Genomic DNA, 22708 nt, shown 5'->3' on the forward strand with positions numbered 1-22708 from the left:
TTGTCCTCAAGTCAAACCTTGATATATATGAAGGTTGATTTGGTCAGTCGTGTGTGTCTACCACTTTCTTATTTGCTTATTGGCAAGTAGAGCATGTCCCTGGTTCTTTAGACAAGCTGAATTTATAAGGATCTGGTCCAAGGATAACCTTCATTTTTTTTTGACCTTCCACATTTGCTTGCTTGCTTGCTTTCCCTATTTTGCTAGAATCCTCAAACTGGGTTATGGTACCTTCGCAGTAGGAATGAGGGTGAAAAGTTAGATTTTCCTGTGTCTTTTTTATTAATAGTCCTAAAAATGGATAAAATATATTTGATTTTTTTCAACTGTGATGCTCAGCTGGTAATTTGCTTTCTCAGAGCCTCTGGCAGATGCTTTAATAGTTTATGTCTAAGGCTGTTTTGCTGTTTTTATTTTAATCTTTTCAAGAATTCCAAGGTATAAAAAGATTTGTTTTGGACCAAATGTTTTTGAATGAGAAAATATATTTTAATTAATATGACAAATAAATTATGTTCATTTTGCTCGAATGAATGAAAAGCAGTCCCCTTTTTCCTTTGATGATTGTTTGGTGTAGTGTACTGTGCTTCCAGAACTGCTGAGATCTTGTAAATAGAAGGAAGACACCTGAGGGGAAACTTTTCAGTCTCCAACTATCATTTTATGGTACTAAGGATTTAAAAGATAAATGTGATAGAGTATGCTTAGTTTTTTTGTTTGTTTGTTTGTTTGTTTGTTTGTTTTTTTGACAGGCAGAATTAGTGAGAGAGAGAGACAGAGATAAAAAGGTCTTCCTTCTGTTGGTTCACCCCCCAAATGGCCGCCACGGCCGGTGTGCTGTGTATAAAGTTAATTGAAAGTGAACCTTAATGGAGAATGGGACTGGGAATGGAAGAGGGAGGAGACTGGGTGGGAGTGGGGGTGGGAGGGCAGATATGGTGGGAAGAATCACTATATTCCTAAAGTTGTACTTATGAAATTTGAACTCATTAACTAGATGATTTCTTTGGGGAAAAAAGATACTTCTCTAAATTTTTTTAAAGATTTTGTTTATTTATTTGACAGACAGAGTTACAGATAGTGAGAGAGAAAGACAGAAAGGTTTTCCTTCCGTTGGTTCACTCCTCAAATGGCCACAATGGCCAGAGCTGCGCTGATCTGAAGCCAGGAGCCAGGTGCTTCTTCCTGATCTCCCATGCAAGTGCAGGAGCCCAAGCACTTGGGCCATCTTGTACTGCTTTCGCAGGCCACAGCAGAGAGCTGGATTGGAAGTAGAGCAACTGGGACTAGAACCCAGCGCCCATCCATATGGGATGCCAGCACCGCAGGTGGAGGATTAACCAAGAGCGCCACGGCGCCAGCACTTCCCAAAATTAATTGAGTCTGGTACTTGGTTAAGTAACTGAATGACTTAGTTTAAAAATTTATAATACTTTCTTGTAACCTGAGTCTGAGAAATCACATAACAGGAATTTGCTAACATTTGTAAGATATTTTTTAGGATTTCAGAAGCAGTTTAGATACTGTCTTATTTGTTCCTCAAAATAATTCTACAAGGTGAATTAAAGGGTAATAGTAATATGCCTATTTGACAAATAACTTGCTGTGGCATAGTAAGCTAAGCCTCCACCTACAGTGTCAGCATCCCCTGTGGACACCAGTTCGTGTCATGGCTGCTCCTCTTCTGATCCAACTCTCTGCATATGGCCTGGGAAAGCAATAGAAGATGGCCCAAGTCCTTGGGCCCCTTCACTCGTGTGGAAGACCCAGAAAAATCTCCTGGCTCCTGGCTTCCGATCAGCTCAGCTCTGTCTGTTGCAGCCATTTGGGGAGTGAACCAGTGGATGGAAACCTTTCTCTTTGTCTTTCCCCCTCTCTGTTTGTAACTCTACCTCTCAAATAAATCTAAAACAACATTTTCTTAATAGTCACAGTGCCATTATAATATCAAACAAAACTAGCAGTAATCCCTTAATATCAACAATTCTTTTATTTTTCAGATAATTCCCAAAATGACTTTTTTCCCCCAAAGGTTCTTGAATCAGAATTTAAAACAATGCCCACATGTGGAATTAGTGGTTGTGTCTTAAGTTACTTTTAATCTAGAACAGTACCTCCATCCTTGCATTTCCTTTCACTTCGTGGACTTGTTGAGGAAACAAAAAGGCAGGTCTGTAGATTTTTTTATTCAATGTTCCTTCTGTTCTAAGCTGCCTCAAGTGTAAATTTTAACCTAAAAAAAGAAATCAAATGATAACTTTTAAAGTTCAAGTACAGACTGCAAATTGAGAAAATGAAAATAAAAATTGTATTGTTTTATTAAAAGAAGAAGTTCATTGCGGTTTGTTATAACTGAAATGTTGAGCAGCTAATTTCATAAGCAACATCAAAGTGTCCAAAGTAACTATGTTTGTGTAACATTTTAGTTAAATACAGTCAGTAATAATGAGGATGAACACAAGAAGAATCCCAGTCTTTGGCAAAAACATAGGTTTAGTCCAGTTTTTCATTTCAGTTGACTGATTGGAGAAATACAAATGATGGGTGTTCATTTTGTCACATGTTCTATTGTCACATGTATCAGGAAGCTCTCAAATATTTATTTTGTTGTTTGCAAATACCTCATCATCTTCATTGCTCTTATCAAGGAACCATTGTTATATTTATTTTGTAATGTCAGCAGCAATAGTAACTTCTTTAAAGAAAAAATTCTGTTCCATCCTTGTGTGTCTCTCATACCTCTGTGCTTTGCAACATAAACCCTGCAGTTGACTAATAGACTGTTAAATTCTGAACTTCCAGAAATGACAACAAAAAGAATAGGTGAGAGTTTAGGAAGAGCTGAGTTGTCTTAGCCGCAGGCAGTGAAGCACTCAGTCTAGAACTGAGACACTTTACCTTATGGCCCTTGGCCTGGCCCAGCAGGCTGGGACATATGCCCGGTTAATACCATCTCTGGATCAACTGGGAAGGCATAACATTTTTTCCTACTACCTTCTGCACTGAGAGATATTAAAGTTGTCCCATAAGGATACATCGCTGTTATTTTACAAACCAGCCTTCTCAGAATGGACTTTAATCTTCTTATTATATCTACCTGACTTTTCCATCTCTGTATCTGCAATAGCCTTGTGATTTGTCTTTCAAGGCCATGTATTAAGAGAAACATAATGCTCCTTCTGGGTGTAGTGACTTAGCCCACCCTTTAAAAAAAATATTTGAGAAACAGAGTGCAGGAGCACATGAATATTCATATCTAGTTCACTCACCAAATGCCCACATTCACCCAGTGCTGGTCTGGGCTGAAGCCAGGAGCCATAAATGCAATTCAGGTATCCCATGAGCATGACAGGAACCCGAAACTGTTACCTTCTAGGGATTGCATTAGAGGAAGCTGGAGTCAGGAGCCAGAGTAAAGTGAACCCATATACACCAGGGAGGGACTTGGATGTCTTAAACTGTTAGGCTAAATGCCTGCCCTGCGACTCAGGCACTCTTAACTCTTCGTTGAAACCAGACATCTTCCTTAGTGGGCTGGCCCCACAGCACTAATCTGGGAAAGAGGCAGTGTGGGTGAGTGACAACCCAGTCTTTCCAGGTGCTGTGTTACACTGTATCTGTTATTTGCTGTTCACTGAGGATATATAGATAAAGCATAGGGTTCTGCAATGTGAAAGTAATTCCCTAACTTTTCATAATGGTGTCTGGAGTTCTGGTTTGCTAACACACAGTATTATTTCCACGATTTCCTTTGATTTTTTTTCATAACTAGTTTGAGTTCTTTCCTCAGAATACAGTGAATGAAAGAAATAAAATGAAACTGCAAAAATGCTTTTTAAAAGCTTCTCAAATTAAAAAGTAAATTACTTACATATAAAATAATTAAATATTTTCTCTTTTCTGAAATGTGTTGGTTAAAGTACATTCTGTAATTATAACTAATGTGTTCTTATATTTCAAAGGCAGGTAGTTCTGTACTTACATTCCACCCTAAAGGAATGACTGCAAAGTAAAGGAAATTGGTTTTTTAAAAATACTTGTTATCCATAGGAAAAGAACGTTTCTATAACTACATATCTCAGCCCATTTCTTAAAATGCATTGTTTGAATGTTGTTATTTTTTGCATGTATCTAGTTGGAGGATGGCCCAAGCCCTTGGGCCCTGCACCCGCATGAGAGACCAGGAGAAGCACCTGGCTCCTGGCTTCGGATCAGCGCGGTGTGCCAGCCGCAGTGGCCATTGGGGGGTGAACCAACGCAAAAGGAAGACCTTTCTCTCTGTCTCTCTCTCTCACTGTCCACTCTGCCTGTCAAAAAAAAAAAAAAAAGAAGAAGAAGAAGAAGAAAATACAATAGGACAGATATTTGTATACAGTTTACTGTCATACTGAACTGGATAGAATTTCATTTGGCAAGAACCTAAGTACTTCCCTGTTCTCATGTTTTACAACTTACCACATGTCTAAGATCAGACCTCATTTTTAAGAATCTGATCATGTCACACAGTCTTGATGTAAGTAATTATATCAAGGGTTGAAGAAATTCAATTGGCCTTTCTTCTTTCTCTTTTGGATGAGTCACTGTTGTTAAGGGCATTGCCAAGAAGAGGACAAGCTGATTGTATTTCTTTTTTTTTTTTTTTTTTTCCACAGGCAGAGTGGACAGTGAGAGAGAGTCAGAGAGAAAGGTCTTCCTTTTTGCCATTGGTTCACCCTCCAATGGCCACTGCTGCTGGCGCGCTGCGACCAGTGCACCGCGCTGATCCAGTGGCAGGAGCCAGGTGCTTCTCCTGGTCTCCCATGGGGTGCAGGGCCCAAGCACTTGGGCCATCCTCCACTGCACCCCTGGGCCACAGCAGAGAGCTGGCCTGGAAGAGGAGCAACCGGGACAGAATCCAGCGCCCCGACCGGGACTAGAACCCGGTGTGCCGGCACCGCAAGGCGGAGGATTAGCCTAGTGAGCCGCGGCGCCAGCTAAGCTGATTGTATTTCAAGAATTATCGATATGGGCCGGTGCTGTGGCGTAGTAGGTAAAGCCGCCGCCTGCACTGTCGGCATCCCATTTGGGCGCCGGTTCAAGTCCCAGTTGCTCTACTTCCAATCCAGCTCTCTGCCATGGCCTGGGAAAGCAACAGAAGGCCCAAGTCCTTGGGCCTCTGCACCCACGTGGGAGACCCAGAGGAAACTCCTGGCTCCTGGCTTCAGATTGGCGCAGCTCTGGCCATTACCGCCAGTTGGAGAGTGAACCAGCGGATGGAAGACCTCTCTCTCTGCCTTTCCTTCTCTCTCTGTGTAACTTTGACTTTCAAATAAATAAATTAATCTTTAAAAAAGAATTATTGATAATTATTGATTCGTATTTCTCTGGTTTTGTTTCAGGTGGATCATCCATGCTATGGAGTATGAACTACAGATCCGCAGTGGAGACAAGCCAGCCAAGGACTTGTATCAGCTGTCACCTAGTGAAGTGAAACAACTACTGTTGGATATTCTCCAGCCTCAGCAAAATGGAAGGTACCTACAGGACACTTGGGATTTAGAGTAACATCACAATTATTAGCTGTGTATGGAATGTATGAATAATAATAGCATATGAATGTATTAAGATATTAATAAGAAATAAAATGGAGTAGAGTATCAGAGGCCACCCTACCAGATGGATGGCATAAATGGAGAGGGGTTATAATGTCTATCTTTAGTTGTGATTTTGTGTTGATTTGAATTTTATGTTTTCTTCAAGTATAGTTTTATAAGTTCTCCTTCATTTTCATTGTTTCATGCAAAATGTAACACTTAATACCCCTTTGATTCATTCCTTTTGTGAACCTTTATAGCACTCGCATCACCTCCCAACATTTTGACAGATGGGGAATAAGGTTTAGTAACATTTAAATGCGTTGTCTATGACTCTGTCTCCCTAGTGAAACTTTAAACTTCAGAATCAAAACTTCTCATAGACTTAATGTACTAATCTTAGAATAAGAGCAAAACAAAGGCTTATGAATTACAGTGAACTTAAAGTACAAAATTTAATGTAATTATTTACTCAAGTTTTTTTTGTGCCTATTTTCCAAGTCAGGATAGTTATATGCCTAGAAAATTCTGCTCAGGCCATCTTTGAAAGAAATCTTCTATGAAAGGAGATTTGAACAAATGGGAAGCCGTCTTTGCTTTCAAATAGGAACACTCAGTATTATGTCAGTTATAAAGTTGATGCTATTCTAATTATATTCCAACAGACTGTTTCATGGAGTTAGATAAGTTAACACTAAACTGAATATAGAAAAACAAACATGCTAGAATAACCAGAAAAAAACATAATAAAAGAAATTTTCCATAATAGGCATTAAAATATATTACTAAGCCTCTAGTGAAAAAAGTGTGATTTTGGCACATAAGCAGACAAATGGACCAGTTGAACAGAATAGGAAGTCCAGGAATAGAGTACCAAGACCTTTAGGAAATTTAATATATGATGAAGGTAACATCTCAAATCACTGAGTCAATTATGGACTCTTTAGTTGTTATTTTTTAATCACTGTTTAAAATTTTTTAATTTATTTATTTGAAAGGCAGAGAAACAGAAAGAGGCAGACAGGGAGAGATTTCCTCATCTGCTAATTCACTCCCCAAGTGCCCACAATAGCTGGGGCTGGGCCAGGCCAAAGCCAGGATCTGGAAACTCAATCTCTATTTCCCACCCACGTGGCAGGGACCCAGTTACTTGAGCCATCACCTGCTGCCTATCAGGGTGCACATTAGCAGGATACTGGAATTGGCAGTGGAGCCAGGACTCTTAACTCAGGCATGCCAATACCGGATATGGGCATCCAGGTGATATCTTAACTGCTGTGCCACTCACTCACCCCAAGTGTGGACTTTTCTAAGTAAATGCTACTGGGACAGTTGGATAGCCATTTGAAAAAGGATAAAAATCAATTGCATATTGTATGCCTTACACAAGAAAAAACTCAGCATAGATTATAGAGATCTAAATGTAAAAGAATCAAATCATACAAGTATTGAAAAAGACAATGATAAATTCCTTTTTAACCTTGGGAAGTAAAAGACTTTGTAATTGTAATCTAAAGGCAGCAAAAGGTGAATCAAACTCTATAAAAATTAAAAATATTTTTGCATAGCAAAAACAGATAATCCATGTCGCAGGACGCAGAGAAATGGAACAAAACATGTACCAAAAGACCTATTGTTCAAGACTTTTTAAAAATTGAGGAATAGGCGAATGTTGTGGCAGTGGGTTAAGCCACTGCTTGGGACATCAGCATCCCATTCAACTTCCTGTGGAAGACAGCAGATGGTGGGCCAAGTGCTTAGGTTCTTGCCACCCATGTGGGAGACCTGGTTAGGGCTCCTGGATGCTGTTGAAGGCACTGGGGAGTGAATCAGTAGATGAAAGAGATTCTCTCTCTCTCTCTCTCTCTCCTCTCTCATCTCCTTCCCCCACTCTCCCTCTCTCCACCTCCCTCCTTACCTCTGTCTCTCCCTGTTAATCTGCCTTTTCAATAAATAAATAAATCTTTATTAAAAATTTGAGGGACAGCCAAAAACCCAAGAGAGAAATGGGGAAGAAACAAAACTAATCCACTTAAAACATACATAAATGGCCTTTAGATATTTGAAAAGTTGTTCAAACTAACTAATAATTAGGAAAATGTAAGTGAAAACACATTGAACCAGTTCTCATCTTTCAGACTGGCAAAAGTTAAAAAGTATGATAAACGTGTGATAAGACTTGGAAAATAGGCACTCTCGTATGTATTTGGTTAGTACAGCCCTTCTGAATGGAAATTTGGCAACATTAAAAAGGTCTATATTGAACTTACTCATTGATCCAGCAGCCTTACTTTTAGGAATTTCCTCTGAAAATAGCCCTCCAATAATATAAAAATAGATGTGTGCTCAGTTCTTCAGTATATTAATGTTCATAATCAAAGATTTTGGAATTCTTACAACCTAAGAGCCCATACACTGTATTAAATCCACACAATAGAGTACTATGCAATTGTGAAAAAGAATGAGAAAGGTCTGTGTAGGCTGATAAAGAGTAATTTCTAGGATATGGAAGTATTGTTAAAACAGCAAAGTGCAAAAGCATCTTTAGTATACTACTTTTTCTATAAGAAACAGAATATTTTTTAAAAAGTCTGTATATCTTTTTTGTGCAGAAGGAAAAGAGAAAGAATAAATCAGAAACTGATATAATTGGCTACCTTCTGGGAGTGAATAGAAAAGTGAAAATAATTGAGAAGCAGTCCAGGATGTTAGGATTGAGGGATTGAGAAGGAAAGCAAGACTTCCCAAAGTATACATTTTATATCATTCTGACTCTTAAACTGTGGTAGAAATTTATATATCCACCACATGTTTAATGAAGCTAAATAAATCTACGTGTGAAGGGGACCAACACAGAATACAAGCAGTATTAAGTGAACCTGTGCTACAAATGAATAAAAGTACCACAATGCAAGGGTGGGAAGTAAAAAAAATAACCAAAGTACCTTTGGAAAACATTGCTTTGACTGGATAATATAAGGTTAAAGAACAAAGAGAACTACACACAAATATTGTACTCTAGCTGAGTTTTCTCACTGAAGTATGCACTAGCAATTCTGAAATTATAGATACACTAAGATTGAATAAACAAGTAAATGTAAATAATGAGAACCAGATTTCTCTGTTGCAGAAAGTAGTTAAAAATAGAGAGAAGGGTGGGAGAAACGTTAGGAGCCATCCTGTGTGATTGAATTGGAATTGATGGATCAGCATGAATTCATGGTTTTTAAGCAAATGGATAATAGATGCTTGTGCTCATGTGCATAACTCATACATCCATGTATTTCTTACCTCTGTCTACTGAGATAGCCTAGAAGTAATGAAACCACACAGTAATAAGCAAACTAGGTACCCTTCTCCAATAAAAAGATCTATGATTCCTTGGAAAAATGGTTGATTCCAAGGCTAAAATAAATGATCCTGGAGAATCTTGTTCCAGAAAGTAAGGAAGTACGCAAAATATGACACCAGATATGTCAGAAGGACACTGGAAACAGCTGGAAGAAGTGCCAATGGCCAAAACTGGGGCAGTCTAAGCAACAAAATAAATAGCATTGTACTGGATTATAACCCCTGGAATACATGTTGTCCATACTCATAAATAGACGAATAGGAGAGAAGGGACCCTTCCCTTAGAGTGGAATTCCGATTAATAAGTATAGACACAATGATAGAAATATAAAAAATTAGACAAATTAATGGTAATAATATTGTAGGCAATAATCAAAATTGGATAGAAGTCTGATAAGAAACCAAAATTTTGCAAAATTTCAAATGATGGTGGTTAATAGCACCAGTAAGAAGACACATCAGCACCATGTGACCCCTGGTGTACGATGCATTGAAAAGGTGCAGCGTCGCTTCAGGGCGGTCTTGCCAAAAGTACATAAACTCAGTCTTTTCGTCAGAAAACCCAAAGCCAGGCACATCCTACAAAATAACTGACATTTGTAAAATATCAAATTCGTGGAAGATAAAAGGAAGTCTGGGGAACTGTCGCTGATTAAAGGAGCAAAGTTGTAGAAACTAAATGCTGTGTAGAATCCTGGATTGGATCTTGGACTAAAACAACAACATTGGTGGCAGGGTTGATAATATTTGAAGAAGATCCAAAGGTCTATTAATCATATTGTATCAGTGTTCATTTTCTAATCAATAATTATTCTATGGTTATGTAAGATAACAGGATTAGGAAAAGCTAAGTAATAAACTATACAGGAATTTTGCAAATTATTTTTATAGCTTTTCTATAAGTCTAAAATTTCTCAACATAAAAATACTACAAACAAAAATTAAAAGAAGTCTTCTAAAATAACTCTGAACTTCCATTGTTAGTACAATACATTTCTAGTTGTCCTTTCAAAACTATTAGCTGAGACTTCCTAGAAGTGTCAAAACATCTTTTTGTTGTTGCCAAACAGAGGGGACAGGACAAAATCAAATACGTATGTGAGGTGCTCAGTTATTCAAAGTAAAACATCACCAACTTGGGGTGATCCCTTAATGTGGGGCTTCTTTAACCCAGCAGTGGGAGTCTCCGTCTATTCGAAGAAAATTTCTGCATACAAAAAAGACACCTCTCTCACTTAAATAGTGATAAAACTTCATTGATCTTTTTTTTACCAGGACAAAATATCTTTTTGTATTTATCATATCCTGCATAGCTATTTTTATACCTAGAAATATTTGTCATGACATGCCTTTCTTGTGATTCATTTCACTCTGCTACCTTTTTAAGTACCAAATATAAAATTGTATATCTGTTCCTGTCTTCAGTTTTTGCAAGAATATAATGCTGTGTCACTGTGTTCTTTTCAAATAATGGAAATTCTGCATCTTTAGCTTTTTGTGAATAATGTATCATATTTTTAAGATTGAATACTTAATTCATGAAAATAAGATCTTGAATTTTTGCTTATCACAATGCTCTGATTATAAGGACATATAAGATTTGATGTCTGCCTTTTTAGCACTGGGAATTTAGCCATATGTAAATAGGAAAGTTTTACAAAGTAATTTCATTATATATAATGCTTTTCTGAGCATTCATTCATTCATTGATTTATCAAATGTTTTTATTAAGCAGCCTTCTGGGCAAGGTATCTAGGCATCATACATGATTTCCATGTATTCATGAAGCTACATGTTACTGTATGGAAGCACCACTTAAAGTTGTTGTGAAATTGTTTTAAATGGAACTGTTTTGTGTAGTAGCAAATCGTTTGATCATTTAGCGAGCAACTTGTTTTGCCTTTTAAATATTTTAAAATCTTGGAGATTTTTTCACCTCCTGCAAGCTCTGTTTTCACTATGAAATATTTACTAACCTATATCACATATGGTAGATATGCATCATTGATGAGTTTTGGCTTTTATTGCTCACCCTTTTGGAAAAACTAATCCATATTGAAAGCCCTGTTTTCTACCAGAACAAGCTTGTTTGTCAAACTGAGGTATTTTCCTTTGGTCTGCAGATGTTGGCTGAACAAACGTCAAATCGATGGGTCTTTGAATAGAACTCCCACTGGATTCTATGACCGAGTGTGGCAGATCCTGGAGCGTACGCCCAATGGTATCATTGTAGCTGGAAAGCACTTGCCACAGGTAAAGCCACTGTGTTTGTGTCAGGAAAAGGGAATTCTTTCCTTCTCTGCACTGCAAATAACTTTTTTGCTTTTTAATTTTTGAAGAGCGTTTAAAGGAGGGTGAATTATGCAGATACCAGAAGGCATGATATACTAGCAAATAAGATTTCTAGTCAGTTGGATTGGAAATATGTTCCCCAATCTGAGATATTTTATTTTTCAATTTTAGTGTCCCTTTGTTGGAAAAAAAATAACAAACAAGCAAACAAACTTGCCTTACCGAATGGATATGTTGCTGAAGAGTTGCACTTAATCCAAAAAAAAATTATCATATTTCAGATGTTTCAAGGAAGCTTTCATTAAAGGATCCACATAGCCAAACCCCTTGCTGAACAAACTGTACTTCCTTTGCCTGCTTCTTGGTGAATTAAGGGTTTCTTATGTTGGCTTTACCTTATTCCTTTACCATCAACTGGTGGTGGACCAATGCTAGGGACCTCATAAACAATAAAACAAACAATACATTGAAGAAACAGAACTGATACAGGCCTAAAGAGCAAGGTGGCTTAGTAATACTTGGGATAACAAACTCACTACTTAGGAATTGGACTGACAGTGGACAATCCAGGAACTTAGTAGGCCGTTGGACTGATAATTGCTTTATTTTTCTTATGGTATAACTTACCTGTGGTCCAAATAAGTTAATGCTGTCTCCTGTGGATGGCTTCCCAAGATGCATAAACTGGCCTGCTTCTTGGATATGGTTATTTTATGTGTTTCATCATGGCATCTAAATCATTCTGCTTATACACAAAAGTGAATAATTAGCCTTTTGGAAATGGCATACTCTATTTATTTCCAGAGTTGAAACTTCAACCAAATTAATTTTTTTAAGATTTATTTTATTTACTTGAAAGGCAGAATGGTAGAAAAAGAGACAGAGAGAGATTCCATCTGCTGGTTCACTGCCAGAGCTGGGCCAGACCAAAGCCAGGAGCGTGGAACACCATCTGGATCTCACATGTGGATGGCAGGGGCTCAAGCTCTTTCAACCAAGTTAATTTTGATGTAGCTCTTTCCACAAATACAGTATCCTCAGATCACATGCTGGAGTATATATACTCTGAAAGGACCCAGAAGAAGTTATTAGCTTTCTTTAATTTGCCCTGGGATAAAGGAACTGTGTCTTTAGAGAGGGTGGGGTGGGGAACAATGTGTACTTTTCACTGAAACCGTTTATAACCTTTCAAAATTTTAACTTTGTGAATGTGTCATTCCAAAAAGGGAAAGAAAACTTTTTTTTTAAAGATTTATTTACTGGGGCCGGCGCTGTGGCATAGCAGGTAAAGCCACTGCCTGCAGTGCCAGCATCCCAAATGGGCGCCGGTTCGAGTCCTGGATGCTCCTCTTCTGATCCAGCTCTCCGCTGTGGCCTGGGAAAGCAGTGGAAAATGGCCCAAGTTCTTGGGCCCCTGCACCTGCATGGGAGACCTGGAAGAATCTCCTGGCTCCTGGCTTTGGATTGGTGCAGCTCCAGCCATTTGGGAAGTGAACCAGCGATGGAAGACTTTCTCTCTCTCTCTCTCTCTCTCTCTCTCCCTCTCCCTCTCCCTCTCCCTCTCCCTCTCCCTCTCCCTCTCCCTCTCCCTCTCCCTCTCCCTCTCCTTCTCTCTCTGAGTAACTCTGGCTACAGAGAGGCAAAGGCAGAGAGACAGAGAGAGAAAGGTTTTCAGTCCACTGGTTCACTCCCCAGAAGGCTGCGATGGCCAGAACTGAGCTGATCCGAAGCCAGAAACCAGGAGCTTCCTCCTGGTCTCCCAGGTGCGTGTAGGGACCCAAGGACCTGGGCCATCTTTCACTGCTTTCCCAAGTTATAGCAGAGAGCTAGATCAGAAGAGGAACAGCCGGGTCTCAAACCAATGCCCATATGGGATGCCAGCACTGCAGGTGGTGGTTTTACCTGCTATGCCACAGCACTGGCCTCCAGAAAGAAAACTTTTGAAAAGTATCCCTTATACCATTCGTGGCCTGTAAGTGGTTTTATTTGGTTATCAGTATAGGTGCCTAGCCTTTCCCCAGATGCTCTGTGATTTCTTTCTGGAACAGCCCTGACCCTGGGAGCAGTTAGGCTTCTGAGCCTTTCTTAGTGTCTTTGCTATGCTACTTGCCCTAAATCCTTTCAGAAGAGTAAGAAAGAAGGCAAGCTTGCTATATCTTTGCTAGATTTAATTATCATAGGTACTTTGTAGCTAGACTGACTTTTTAAATGAGACGTATTAAGAGGAAATTAATGTGAAACCTTTCCTTCTGTAATATACAAATCCCATTGCTGGACAACTAAACAAATAGATACCTGTGTTTGGCAATTGGATTTCATTTTCCCAAAAACAGGCACAACCTGTAACCATTAACAATATGTTAGATTACATGGACTGTGCAATACAATAGATAGATTGTACTGAATATAGGACTGAGGCATTATTGCACCAGGCTAAGCAACTTTGCTGTCACTTGATTGAAAGAGGAAAATCATGAGGTCTCTGGGTGCCAGTTTGAGTACTAAATAGATACACATTGTTCTGAAACTACGGTTAGAACAACTATACATCATTATTGACCAGTAAGCTTAGAAGTATGTCTCAGCAACTCTGCACCTCTAGTAATAATTTTGGTGACTCCATCTGCTTCCCACCATGTAAGCCTAACATTTAGAACATTCCCTTCCACCCTTTGAGGCTTATCCACCATGCTCAGATTTAGATTTGTGTTTGAGTTTATTTGCTGCTTTCATTTTGTTTCTGAAAAATATCTGGAATAGTATCCATTACTCTTGTTTAAGTGAAAGATAAAGGACAGAATAGAGAATATTTTTTTAGTTTTGCTTTTTTCCTGTTCCTTGCCATTTCTGCATGTGATACTGTTTTTACTTGTCTGTGTGTATTTTTATGCTGCCAGCTCAGAGGGGACCTGCCACAGAAATGATGGAAATTCAATAGCAAGTGACTTACATGCTGAAGTCTGACAGCAAGCATGGCTTCTTATGTTCTTTCTGAAAGCAAAATGTGCTCTATTTGTTGTCTCAATTCTTGGCTGTTCCTTTTGTGTATTGAAGTGGCTTTCTAATACATTCCTCTTCCCTTAAAACATTAATATAATGAAGATAACTACTAAAAATGAGAGGTTTCATTTATCACAGTAGTCAGCTGGTTGGCTTCAGTAGTGTGGCATATATGAAATCCAGCTGTTGAGCTGAAAATGCTCTCTGAGGTTTTATAAAGACTAGAAAATGATTATTGATTAGAAAATGAAATTCTTCTATTAAAAGAGAGCTAGAGCATAGCAATTCAGCACGTTAATATGAGTTGTTGTTTTTTTTTCAGCAACCAACCCTGTCTGATATGACCATGTATGAGATGAATTTCTCTCTCCTCGTTGAAGACATGTTGGGGAATATTGACCAGCCAAAGTACAGACAGATTGTTGTGGAGGTTTGTAGTTAAAAATATAGATCGTGGAAGAAGTGCTTTCTATCATCCCCCTGAAAACTGATATGAAGGGAACTGCCCAAAAGTGCGAGAATTCCTTTTCTTACCTATCCCTGGTATCCTCCAGTCAAGACCCAAGTCAAGGCACATGGACAATTCAAAGATGTTAAACATTTGCAGGGTCACAAACCAAAAGCCTGGCCTTTCAGGTAATAATCCCGTCAACAGCAAGGGCATCAACGACATCATTGAAATGGAGAAAGCAACCTTTTTTCTATTTTCTTGTCAGCTTTTTCTATGTGCAGAAATAATACACGACTATTGTGGAAAGTTTTGGCAGTTCAGAAAATTATAGGAAAGAAAAGAATAATCCTCCCCCTACTCCCACCCACTAGCCAGAGATCATCACTGTTAATCTTTTGGGGGATATCTTTCTAAACATCTATCTGTGAAGATGTAACTGTGCTCTCATCCTTGTTCCTTATACAACGAAATGCCAAAATGCACAGGTGCATACACACACATGTCCTTTTGTGACTTTGAAGTATTCCTTCAAATACAGAGAATCCTCTGAGTGATGGATTTAAAACACAGCCCGTTCCTCACTTTGTCTCTCTTCCTGGGAATGTCTGTCAGACTCATGAGACTTTCTTGAGAGTAGGTAGTCAGTCTTACTGATACAGTGCTGGTTGGTGATGCTAAACTGATTGTGGCTCCTTCTCAAGTCCAGGGTATCTGGATCTACATCATTGCTGAACAAGTCTGACCTTCCAGAATATGAAACCAGGTTAGCTGATGGTTTTCATAGCATTTGGGAGTGAGACAGTGACCAGGGGCAGGTTATTAGAAGGTGAAAGCTTTCCTTAACCTTCTGAGTCTGGTACTCAGCGTCTGAAGCGCACTGTGGACGTAGAGGTCCTTTCTGTTGACAGAGTCATTCTCCCTCTTTTTTTTAAGATTTATTTTTTAATTTATTTGAAAAGCAGTTACAGAGAAGGAGATGGCGGGGTGAGAGAGAGAGAGACAGAGAGAGAGAGAGACAGAGAGAGAGAGGTAGGTCTTCCATTAGCTGGTTCACTCCCTAAATGGCCGCAGTGGTTGTAGCTACGCCAATCCAAAACCAGAAGCCAGGAGTTTATTCCAGGTCTCCCACGTGGGTGCAGGGGCCCAAAAACTTGGGCCATCTTCTGCTGCTTTCCCAGGCCATAACAGAGAGCTGGATCGGAAGTGGAGCAGCTGGGACTCGAACTGGCACCCTTATGGGATGCCGGCACTGCAGTCCCTGGCTTTACCTGCTATGCCAAAGCACTGGCCCCCAAAGTCATTCTTTTGCAGAAGAAATTTTCCTTAGAAATATAGCATCGCTATTTATTCTCTTGGCGAAAGCCCTGCCTCAGTGTCTCCCACATTGTGACGTGTGAGTTTTACTGGAAGTGTTTCCTTTGGTTCTTTCAGCTTCTGTTTTGGAAGTATTTATATAAAGTACAGAGAGTAAGATTCCCAAATTGGAAATCACAAGGTATGTTTCCTGTTCAGGTGCACAGTAGGAGCCATGAACATCATCAGAAAGCCTTTCCCAATTATTACATACCCAGACATAGTCTTTGTGCCTAAGAGTTTGTCATTTAAAATGAACGTTAACTGGTATAAATGTTCTGGCTGGCCAAACAGTAGGGTGATGCATTAAACCAAGATAGTTTATACAGATCAACTAGTGTTCATGTCAAAAAGCGGTCAGAGTCAAGTGCATTTTGTGAACCATAGCCTTCTCTGAGACACTATTATAACATCACAGCCTTATCCTCGTTTGGGGGTACTAGGCTCCATACTGTTTGATCAGGGTCTCCACTGCATGCACCTGCTTTCTCTAGCTTTGTTCCCTGCCACCTCTCCTCTGGCAGCCACTCTCTGATGGACACTGTTTGGGTGTCTTGCCCACAAGGGTTGGTGCCCAAAGTCCCAAAAAAGAGTTTAAATGTTCTGATGAATAGGACAGCAAGTACTATGTACAAGGTTAAGACAGTCATTTTTCTATGTAATTAGTTTTATTTTAGTGACTAAAAAACATTCTTGTAAGTCTGTAGGGATACACACAATGAAAAAAAAATGTCTAGTTTCCAAAAAGAACTTAGGCTACTAATTTGAAAATTAAGAATATTCCATGCATAGGTAATGTTTCAGCCTGTCATCACGCAGAACACACTGTGGAACACTAGGATAATCCTTTAGTCTGATTAATGAAGGGAAACATGTCCAGACTATGTCACTATTGCAGTTCATAGAATTGACTTGCAACGTCTCTCTCTTCTAGTTACTAATGGTTGTGTCCATCGTACTGGAAAGAAACCCTGAGCTAGAATTTCAAGACAAAGTAGATCTAGACAAACTGGTGAAAGAAGCATTTCATGAATTTCAAAAAGATGAGAGTCGGCTGAAAGAAATTGAAAAACAAGTAAGTAAGAGGAAGCAGCTTCTTGTGGAATTTTTCCCTTGTCCCAACTCTTCAAAATACCCTAATCTCTTCTCATTTAATTTACAAAACAGATGAACAGAGTGCAATACAGAACACTTGAGAGGCAGTCTGACTTATTTGAGGAACTAAAGTTACTTTTTAGTTAATTATTAGTTAAGCTATGAAGTTCTGACAAAAAAGAAATTTAGGAAGAAATAAATTTCCTTTATGTAGCTAGCAGTTAAAATGTGTTCTTCAGGGAGTAGCTGTAGATCCCAGAAGGCTATGAAATTAAATTTCTGGGAAAGATGGGAATGCAGTAGCAGGCTGCATTGGCGTGGTGGCTTGCTGTTAATGCGGTCGCTCCCAGGCTTGCCGTTTCATATTTTATATTCATCTGAGAAAAGGCTCCCTAAGTAAATAAAACTTTTCAGCACAGAGGAGCATTCTAAAAATGTCTGTCTGTGTTTTATATGCTGAGAAGATACCCCAGGAAAATGAAAGAAAATCTCAGGAAGCGCATGTTTTCCATGAAGAAATCTTTCTGTGAATTTATTTTCCCCCTGAGGCTGACACTGATTTTACCTGTCAACTCCTTACAAACAAAACCTCAAATGACTGGCTTCCTGTCTTCCTCCCTAGGACGACATGACTTCTTTTTACAACACTCCCCCCCTGGGAAAAAGAGGAACCTGCAGCTATTTAACAAAGGTGGTGATGAATTTGCTGCTGGAAGGAGAAGTCAAACCAAGCAATGAGGACTCGTGTCTGGTTAGCTAGTCAGGAAGGCGGAAGAGACCCAGTCGAGGTCCAGTCGCTAGAAGTTTGTTAAGTTTTGTGTGGAAGCTTAAGCAAGGCAGTCATTAATTTGTGGACTGACTGTGCTGGCAAGGTGCTTGCCACACTCGTGGCAGAGTCACTGCACCTCTTGCATGCCATGGCCAATCCAAATGGTAAGAAATGCTTTTAATCAAGTGAGAAAGAATTCTCATGATTACACCACTACAAAAGTAATCTTCACCAAACAATAGAAATAGTTCACGCATTGAAAATTCACTGCTGCATGTTTTATGATCGAATAGCTCATCAGAATGAATCTTTGTGCTTTGGGCTGTATTCTGACCTTCCTGCCATTAAAATGGATTTGCCAAATAGTAGTGCATACTGGAAATCAAAAGACATTGAAAGAATGGTGAACATTTTTTTAGTGGCATTGTCAGGCTAGAAAAAAGGTGTTCATATACAGCATAAAAGCAAAATCAATCAATTTGATTCTGAGAAGCTCCATTATTATTAATATTTTGGTATACAGAGCTATTGTACAATTTTTACCTTGTAACATGACTATGGTTTTGTATTTGTGCTAAATATAGGGCTTAGACTATAATGTACTAAATCTATAGTTCATCAAACATTTTCTTTGAGATCTTACTAAAAGTAAAATGAATAGGATTGTTCAGAAGTATGTTAAATTCAGGACTGTTACACTTGTTGGTAGTAGTAAAAAAATTTTTAAATCATTAAATTTCATTTCTGAATTAATGAATGTATCTGGATATAGTCTTTGTTCCAAGGCTCAAGTTTTTTAGTTATTTTCAATGCTTTCATTTCACTGATTTAGAGATGGAATGGAAGAGAATCTCTGGTACCCATCACTACACATATTTTGCTACCAAATTTACTTAAGCAAACTTTATAAAAATAGGAAGTGGATTGCCCATTTGAATTTATGAATTGTATTACCTTCCTAAATTACCATGCAGCCTATTAATTTGAGCTCTGGCCCCAAAGAAAGTCATTTTTCTGACTAGTATTAATGGTGTTTTCCCCTAAGAAATCACATTTGTCATATAAAAAAGTGCAGCCTATTATCAGGTCTTGAAGGATCTAAGAAAGGACTAATGGTTTCAGTAACATGTCAGTTGATAAATAAATGAAAGTGTAAGCACATGGGGAATAAAAGGCCTAGGTCTTACATTTAAAAGTGTACTTGTATTTTTTCTACAGTTGGCAAAATTGAGACGAATGAAATAAAATCTCTCATAGATTATCTTAAGAAAAACATGTGACAAGATTGGTCCTGAATGGTGAAGCCAGCTTATAAAATACAAGCATGGAAACACCTATGCATGAACCCCACTGAGAGAGAATTGAGGACTGATTCTTTATAGCTAAGAATGCTGGGAAATGAAGGGAAGAAAGGGAGGGAGGGAGGGAGGGAAGGGAAGGGGACAGGGAGGGAAGGAGAGAAAGTAAGAAGACAGACCCTTGAAATACTTATTTGCTGACATTTGAAAGGAAGTAAACTGTTGTATTTAAAAAAAAAAAAAATCTGATTAGCTGAGCAAAGTTGCCAGAAAATTGCTTAGTTGAAATGAGACATCAGTTGCAAATGTATGTTTCCTGAGTGAGCATAAGTTTCCTGCTTAAATATTATATATGCAAAACCCTAAAGTTTTTCTATGCTACTGAAAGCATTCAAGAATCTGTGACATATGCATCATCTTTGTGCTTTAAAAAAATTCAAGATTTATTGTTCTGAAAGATATATTAGCATCAGTAGATCTTGATGTTCACCTTTGCAGGAGACTGTATCTGTTTTCTAACTAGAAAAGCGAAAACCATTAAGAATTAGAACTCAGAATTTAACAAATTTAACAAATTCATTTGGTCTAGAGAGCCCAAATGTTTTAACAGCTGCACTAGAGGCTGCCTGAAAATATTAGCACATTTATCCAGGCATGACAAGTTTTAAATCTGATTTAAAGCTTCCTCTATCGCAATGGCAGACTCACTATGTAAGTTTATTGTACAAGCAACGTCTGTTGGAAACTCCTGACTGAATATCAAATTCAGCTATATTCCCAGAGTATCATTTTAGGAAACATGGTGTTTTCCAGATTTCTCGCCATTTCATTTAAGTCTGAAAAAGCCGTTTTTGAATTTTGGAAAATCAGAACCTGGGATCATCTGTGTGGGTCGTCTTCCATATGTGATAAGTTTTACAGTGCCCTAGGGACACACGATAACATTTATTAAACATCCGAATACATTTAACTTTTCACCCACACTTTTTTCCTTCATTTTTGAAGAGTTTTGCTGAATAAATGTGATTCAAGCATGCTGTTGGCACTTCATGAGCGTGTTCATTAAATACAGGGCATTTAGAAGTACAGGAGTCAACCCAATGTGAAAACCATCAGAGCAGCACAGAGAGATCATGTTTAAATCAAGGAGCGGTTAAAGGAAGCACAGTGGTACACAACCAGACCATGAATGTCCCTCTCAGGCACTAAGAGTATGAATGAAAAATGGGGGAGAAAGGATGAGCAAAGCCACACCAGCAGCATTCAGACAAGGGAAGTACCACAGCCTCATACCGTAAACTCTGAAAAGTGCACGGGAGACGGACAGCCCACTGGAATTAGTATTTGACTCCCACACTGTCCTCCCAAAAACTCTATAATGGTGAGGACAAGGCTTTTAGGTAAATTATGAAAAACCACGCGTATTTGGAGGGAATGAGATGATTGTTGAAGCAGCGTCTAAGGGGGAAAGAGGGGAAATGTTCCTGCTGGGTGAAGGCTTCTCCCCACCGCACAGCCCGCCGTCCCACGTTCTTCTGCAGCTCTTCTGCCAACCCACAGGCTTCTCTGCACACTCGGCCTGTGGGCAGCAGGGTTAATGAGTGGGCGGCACTCTTGTGAAAAGAAAGTGGATGCAAGCCCATAGCCTGACACACAGGTCAGATGAACTGGGTTTCAGCTGCCGGCTGCCGTCTCTCCAGGAACCTTTGTGCAGAGCGAAAACCACGCGACTGCTGTGGTCCTGCTGCCCAAGGACGCGAGAAGCTACTGGGAGTGGGCATTTTGACTTCTCAACCAGGTGGGAGGCAGGTGGAAGGCAGGTGTGCAGCGAGGGCGACCATGACCCTCAGCACTAGTCATCTCTGGCAGCAATAGCTGGAGAGCAGGGTCTCCAGACCTGTGTCTTGTTACCTGAGAGGGAGCTTCAGGGCACTGGCGATTGCACTTGATGACGTTCTCTCTCTCTCTCTCCCCCCCTCCCTCCCTCCCTCTCTCTTCCTCTCTCTCTCTCTCTCTCTCTCTCTGTCTTTCTGTGTTGTTATTTAAAACTATCTGCTCTGAATTCACTCTGCCTAGTTTCCAAGGACAGTGCCTTCCATTCAACAGTGTAAGCGTTGGTTTTTCACTTGTGACAGAGATGGACGTGCTTAGGGATAAATTCTCTTCATTCTCATCTCACCAGAAGTCGCCCCTGTTTGCCTGCTACACAGGAAAAAATGGGTGAAGCAAATGGCCTTTGTCCCTCACTCGTCAATGGGAGTGAAGGAACTTGGGCTTTCCATCAGACTACTTCCCTCTGCTCGATTGATTCTAGGGCTTGACCTGTTTCTCTTTGGTCTTTTCTGTCCTCCTGAGGACTGCATATTCCTAACTGTGTCTTCTTGCTTGAGAGGCAGGGACTCAGCTGGAAGCAGGTGGCAGAGAAAAAAAAGAGTTCAGAATGGGTGGGAAGAGGTGTCTAAGACCACCCACATTGTAACTGGGCACCCACAACACTGCAGTGCCTGTCATGAGAAAGATGGGAGGAAACTATAAAAGAAAAATACTACAGGAAACCAAAATGAAAGCTAGAGAACCCTTTCTGAAATAAAAAGTACTCTAAGAAATAGAACATGCTGCACAACAAAGCCCTGCATACTAAAAGAAATTAAAGAAAAAGAGAATCAATGAAAAAGAAATCAAAGGCAAGACTACATTAAGAGGCCGGCACTGTGGCTCACTTGGCTAATCCTCTGCCTGGGATGCTGGCACCCCAGGTTCTAGTCCTGGTTGGGGCGCCAGTTCTGTCCCGATTGCTCCTCTTCCAGTCCAGCTCTCTGCTGTGGCGCACAAAGGCAGTGGAGGGTGGCCCAGGTCCTTGGGCCCTGCACTCGCATGGGAGACCAGGAGGAAGCTCCTGGCTTCTGGCTTCGGATCAGCACAGCGCACTGTCCGTAGCAGCCATTTGGGGGGTGAACCAACGGAAAAGGAAGACCTTTCTCTCTCTCTCTCTCTCTCTCTCTCTCTACTCTGCCTGTCAAAAAAAAAAAAAAAAAAAAAGAAGAAGAAGAAGTGAAGGGAGAGCTAAGGAAACAAGTTCCATAAATTACAAACAATCAAGGACAAAATATATTGGCTGAAAATGGCAGTGCTGACACTGCCATTGAGATAATTCAGCCAAGTACTCACTGGGTATCAGACTTGTGTGTGCAAGACACTATTCTGGCACAGTGGTGAGGGGGAAGAGATACATTCCCTTTTGTGAAGCTTATGTTCTGGTTGTGGCTGGGAACCTGGGATGGCCTGTAGTGATCAGTACTATCAGGAAAAGTAAGACAGGATGGTATGATGCTTTGGGATGCTGAATTCTTTGAACTAGAGAACCTCCCCACACACACTTGTGCCCCATCTCTCACTCTTCTCTCCCTCCCAAAGCACAAGAAAAAGTCTTTATGAAGTTCCTTTTATCTACTGAAAAGGTTGGAGAATCAATTAACCCACGGGGAGAAAGCTTAGGGTTGACACCACAACTGCAACCCAGATGAAC

General features: G+C 39.7%; 1 protein-coding gene across 18 annotated transcripts in view; it reads left to right on the forward strand.

Moving 5' to 3' along the window:
• The window catches only part of PHKB (phosphorylase kinase regulatory subunit beta), a 226063-nt gene extending 206984 nt beyond the window's left edge, over nucleotides 1–19079 (forward strand). For 17 of the 18 annotated variants that reach the window (XM_008248369.5, XM_008248371.5, XM_089318649.1 and 14 more), the window contains 5 exons: nucleotides 5379–5513; nucleotides 11048–11177; nucleotides 14539–14646; nucleotides 16955–17095; nucleotides 17738–18637. In XM_008248369.5, the coding sequence (XP_008246591.3) occupies nucleotides 5379–5513; nucleotides 11048–11177; nucleotides 14539–14646; nucleotides 16955–17095; nucleotides 17738–17875 (652 nt within the window). In that variant the 3' untranslated portion in view covers nucleotides 17876–18637. 18 annotated transcript variants of the gene reach the window in all.
• Nucleotides 19080–22708: the final 3629 nt, after the last annotated feature.

The sequence above is a fragment of the Oryctolagus cuniculus genome, chromosome 18 (assembly GCF_051225735.1).
Source record: "Oryctolagus cuniculus isolate XC-2025 breed Fujian yellow rabbit chromosome 18, ASM5122573v1, whole genome shotgun sequence".
Lineage (NCBI taxonomy): Eukaryota > Metazoa > Chordata > Mammalia > Lagomorpha > Leporidae > Oryctolagus > Oryctolagus cuniculus.